This window comes from Penaeus chinensis, chromosome 28 (genome assembly GCF_019202785.1).
Source record: "Penaeus chinensis breed Huanghai No. 1 chromosome 28, ASM1920278v2, whole genome shotgun sequence".
Classification (NCBI taxonomy): Eukaryota; Metazoa; Arthropoda; class Malacostraca; order Decapoda; family Penaeidae; genus Penaeus; species Penaeus chinensis.
The window spans coordinates 14,102,022-14,107,021 of NC_061846.1; the positions used below are offsets into that span (position 1 = coordinate 14,102,022).

Consider the following 5,000-nt stretch of genomic DNA (forward strand, 5'->3'; position numbering starts at 1 on the left):
GGGGGTTGCAGGCTGTGGGGCCCAACGTCCACCTTTGGGGTTCCCTAGAGCTTTACCCCACAGCCTTCATGCTGGGTTGGCACCTGTCGGGGCTCATCCTGTACCACAACATTTGCCCTCCTAATTGGACCCACAGCCTGCCATGCTTGCTTGCTGGGTGAGAGGGACTGCACCCCACCCCCCAGCATATCCATTTATTTTGGTCGCTGCCAGTCAGTTATCTGGGGGTAGGAGGGCTGGTAAGACCTACGTCCCCCGAGCTACCTATTAACCCAAGGGTGGCTAAGGGGCAGGAGTTGGTTCGGAGCCAGGGCGTGTCCACATGCTGGTGGGCGATGGCTCCGCACCTCTGTGGCCTCCTGCTGCTCTGAGATCCCCCACAGTTTAGCCTGGGGCTGCAAGGTGCCCAATTTCTATGGGTGGTCATGAGGAAGCACTGCAGAAGTCTTGATGGAGAGGCTGTCAACTGGCAGGGGAGGCTTCTACAGAGCTGCTCCCTTTTTCATGCTAGGCTAGCCAGCGGTGGCGGCTGCAAGCGAGAAGGCATGCAAGCACTTATCATTATCTTGGCTTCACATCACCCTGAACATGAAGCATCCACACCATTACTTGTTAATAGTAGTCTTATTTCGTTTCAGACAGAGTTGTATGTGAAAGTGATATGGTGTTCTTATGCGTGAAGCCACACTTGTTATCAGATGTGATAGAAGGCTTAGACCCATTAGAAAGGAATCATAATCCACTATTTGTGTCAGTCATTACTGGCTTTGACTTGCATACACTAGAGCAGGTGAGTTTTCAATTTAATTTTCTTCCTTCTTTTCAGCAAGACAGATTATTTGATGAAAGTTAAGATTAGTTACCATTATCAAAATATAAAGGTTATATCATGTTAACAGTAATATCCATCATTTATACCTTAACAGTAATATCCATCATTTATACCTATTCCTAGTGCAAATGCATGTACACACATTCATGTACTCATGCACACACACATTCAAGATCTCAAACTCTACAGGCACAGGCACACATACTCCTGTATCCACAGATCTGCATATATACATTATTTGTATTTTGAAATATTATATTTTGTGTGCATGTGTGAGTGTGTGTGTGTGTGTGTGCGTGCATGCACGCACGCACGCAGATGGGTGGGTACATTTGCCTGTCTTACATTTGCCTGTCTGTCAAGTGTGTGTATCCTTATCTCTTAATCCTTCATCAACAGATGCTGAGTTGCATAGTTGATGCTCCACGTGTAGTTCGAACCATGCCAAACACTCCATGCATGGTGGGCCAAGGATGCTGTGGTATGGAAATTATATTGACTTTTGTGTATATATTTATATAGTTTTCAAGTTTAATGTTTTTTTTTTTTTTTTTTTTTTTTTTTTATTTATTATATGATCATAAGCATAGTGATTAGACATATTGAATGTGGCAGTAAAGATAATTAAAATTTTGGAAACATTGGCAGGAATGTGTGAGGAAAGTTGGGAAAACTTTAAGTCACGGTATGTGTACACCCAGGTTCTTTGCTCAGGACATTACTGACTGTCAGGGTCTTGGATGAGGTGTTAGCAAGTGTAGGAAAACAGTGGAAGTTAGAATTGAAGTAAACAGATAATTTAATTCAGATTGATCAAGCACTCTAAGTTTTTAAAAGGAAATAGGAGTGGAAAGAGGCAATGGAAGACTAAAAGTTGAAATTAAATCTTAGTAAAACAGTGATTATAAAGGTGGATACAAAGTAGAAAAGGAAGAGGTTTAACTCTTGTAGTGTGTGCATCCAAACTGTAATATTCTTTATCATTATAGATGTTATAAGACTCTTCTTATTATCATTGTTATTGTTTATTGTTATTATTATGATTATGATTATATTATTATTATTATTATTTTCATTATATATCATTATCATCATGATTATCATTATTATAAATGTTGTTGCCGTTGTCCTTATGATAATTATCATCACTGTTTCAACAATTGTAATTTTTTGATTTCTCATTATTGTGATGATTATTGGTGTAATCTTTTGTATTTAATTATTATTACTCTTTCTTTCGTTCTTTTTTGTTTTTTGCTATTATATATTATGATTATTATATTATATATTGCAATTTATATCATGATCTCTTTTATACAGATTTTCTACTCACTGATTTCTAGATGGCAACTGAATATAAAGTTTTACTCTTTCATTGGATATTATTTGTTTGAGTGTATTTACAAAAAAAAAAAAAAAAAAAAAAAAAAAAAAAAAAAAAAAAAACTAATATTACTGGCATATTCTTCCTTTACAGTGTACACTCTTGGTAGATTTGCAACGTCTGGGGATGGTTCTGTAATGAATTCGATGCTCAAGTCAGTGGGTGTTTCTGCTCAGGTTCCCGAATACCAGATTGATGCAGCATGTGGCCTAGCTGGATCAGGTCCTGCTTATGTACGTTCACTCTTGGAGGATATCTAATATTAATTGACATCTAATTGCATGAATGAAGATCTAGGTTTCACCATTTACATTAAGCCAAAAATTAGGTATGTTTCTTGTATTCCAGATATATGCTGCAATAGAGGCTCTTGCTGATGGAGGAGTTAAAATGGGTTTACCTCGTCATTTAGCACAAACTCTAGCTGCACAGACTGTAAGTAATACATGTGTTGTACTTGAATTATAATTTTCTACTGAAAATGCTTAAGAAAACTTTTCAAATGAGTAAAATCTGCATCAGTTTGTTATGTTAAAAAAAAAGGAAAATATTTTTGGTGAGAACTGTTAAGTCATCTTCATCAAGGTCTATGTGTAAACAAATATGTTTGTGGTAAATGATTGGACTCCCATTAATTTATGAAATATGTTGGGAAAGGTCAAAGGAGCTGCCACAATGGTAATGGAAACAGGCAAACATCCAGGACAGCTGAAGGATGAGGTGTGTTCCCCAGGAGGCACTACCATCACTGCTATGCATGTACTGGAGCGTAATGGATTAAGGTAGAGTTTAATATGTTGTTCCTTGTTGAAAAAAATATTAATCACTATAGAAAACTTCAGTGAAAGTGATATACTTCTTTCAGTCAGTATCCTTTTTTCCCCCCCAGGAATGCACTCATCTCAGCGGTGGAGGCATCAGCAAATCGTTCCAAAGAGCTTGGAAAAAAGTAGATGTAACTGCCCTAAAAAGAAAGATGATTACTTTCATGAATTATTGACCATTAATATCAATACTAGGAAAAAATTGATAGAACCATTAAATTTCTGTATAACAGTGAAACATAAGAAGTTCCTTTCTTAATCATTCCTCTGTCTGGTAGTTGTGTCATATACACATGTCTGATGATGTATTATCACATGTAGTGGAATAATAGTAAAAACATAACTTGAGTGTGCAAAAGAACTACCTTAGATGTCCCTGTATGGAATAATTTAATTTCAATAATATTGGTAATTGTTTTTAAAGATAGTGGTCTGGTAACTTGGTGTGGAAAAGAAATAGAAATGTATGGAGAAATTGGAATATAATTTTTGTTTTAACCATGTAGGCTACAAGATTTGTTAAGGAAAAATAGGGATTTCATAATTTAGAGAGAAAAATTAGTAACTATGAAGCAGTAATGAGAATGGATTGTAAAATTAGTGTACTGAAAGAACAGTTGCTCAGTTACTTGATCAGGCACTTACTCCTTAGTCTCACATTTGGTAATTGAGATAATGAAAGGAATCAGACTTAAAATTACTGGGAAATCTTGTCTGTCATCTCAAATCTTTGCACGAAATTGCCTAAAATGATTTTTTAAAGAAAAGTAATTATTACACCATGTCAAAATTTAAGTTCCAAATATTCTGAAACTCTGAAGTTGCAGTTTCCCTTAAATATCACTCAAATTCTTTGGTAGGCTTTGCCCTTACCTTAAAAAAAAAAAAAAAAAACTTTTTACCTAGTAATTTTTGGTATATCATGTATGGTCAACAAGGATATATATATAATTCTTTTTCCTATATGTAATTATTTAATGGATAACAATAAAAGATAATAGTAAATATATACAAAAGTTTCCTTTACATTTCTAATTATTGTTTATACAGGTTCAGTTTTATGCAGATTTCTTGCAACTATGTTGGAAGCCTGGAGTGCTCGTCTAGAGATCCTCATGTGACCTGAAGCTGGATCTCTGCCATAATACTTAACCTTGATTTGCTGGCCAGCTTCAAGACCAAGAACACTAGGATGCTGGATCTGTTAAAAAAAAAAAAAAAAAAAAAAATAATGTATTAAGTAAAAAAAATAGTCATGAATGTCCTTGCCAGTATCCCACCTCAGAAAATATACCTATAATATGTGTCATGCAATTTACCCAGTGCCATTTACTGGCACTGGGTAAAGTACATTTACCAGTTATTACTTAGACATGTATCTGTGGAATTTATTTTACTTAAAGAAGACCAGGGACAAGTACAGGGGTTTCAAAATGCACATTAAAAATTAACCCAATTCTGCCAGGGAAAATGAATGAAAAATAGGGAAAATGCTGTGCTCATTTTTTAAATTTTCATGAAATGTGTCTCCTAGTGTTGAGCCACAAAAGAGTCAATTAGTAGGCCTTGTGACCTTACTTGATTTCACCTTTCCTTGAATTGGCAGGAAAAACGTAGTTTTTACTAATGCTATGAGTATTGATTGTGTTATTTTTCTTATAAATATTATAAAAACTACAATGTCATAAACATTAGTAACAGCAAAATAAGGTAACGTAAAATATTTTCATAAATAAAGGAAAAGGGTAAATGGGCAGTACTTGTAATTGGCTCAATGGTGACTGGTGACTTGGTACAAGTGCAGACATCTATGTGTAAAACAATTAAACAAGTAAATCACAGTGGGCTTGGCATGTACGTATATGCCATGCCCATCAGCATTGGGTTAATATCACTTTAAATCAAATTACGTACTTTATCTAAAAAATCATTTGATCAAGCAAAATACCCTGTATCATCT

General features: G+C 35.3%; 2 protein-coding genes across 7 annotated transcripts in view; one reads left to right on the plus strand and one right to left on the minus strand.

The window, feature by feature from the left end:
- The window catches only part of LOC125039895 (pyrroline-5-carboxylate reductase-like), a 14,339-nt gene extending 10,290 nt beyond the window's left edge, over positions 1-4,049 (plus strand). For all 4 annotated transcript variants that reach the window (XM_047634254.1, XM_047634255.1, XM_047634256.1 and 1 more), the window contains exons 4-9: positions 639-790; positions 1,232-1,313; positions 2,310-2,449; positions 2,565-2,651; positions 2,874-2,998; positions 3,106-4,049. In XM_047634254.1, coding sequence (XP_047490210.1) covers positions 639-790; positions 1,232-1,313; positions 2,310-2,449; positions 2,565-2,651; positions 2,874-2,998; positions 3,106-3,169 — 650 coding nt within the window. In that variant the 3' untranslated portion in view covers positions 3,170-4,049. The remainder of the gene's footprint in view (positions 1-638; positions 791-1,231; positions 1,314-2,309; positions 2,450-2,564; positions 2,652-2,873; positions 2,999-3,105) is intronic.
- LOC125039894 (polyribonucleotide nucleotidyltransferase 1, mitochondrial-like) overlaps positions 3,992-5,000 on the minus strand; it is an 11,928-nt gene continuing 10,919 nt past the window's right edge. For all 3 annotated transcript variants that reach the window (XM_047634252.1, XM_047634251.1, XM_047634253.1), the window contains one exon: positions 3,992-4,241. In XM_047634252.1, the coding sequence (XP_047490208.1) occupies positions 4,083-4,241 (159 nt within the window). In that variant the 3' untranslated portion in view covers positions 3,992-4,082. The remainder of the gene's footprint in view (positions 4,242-5,000) is intronic.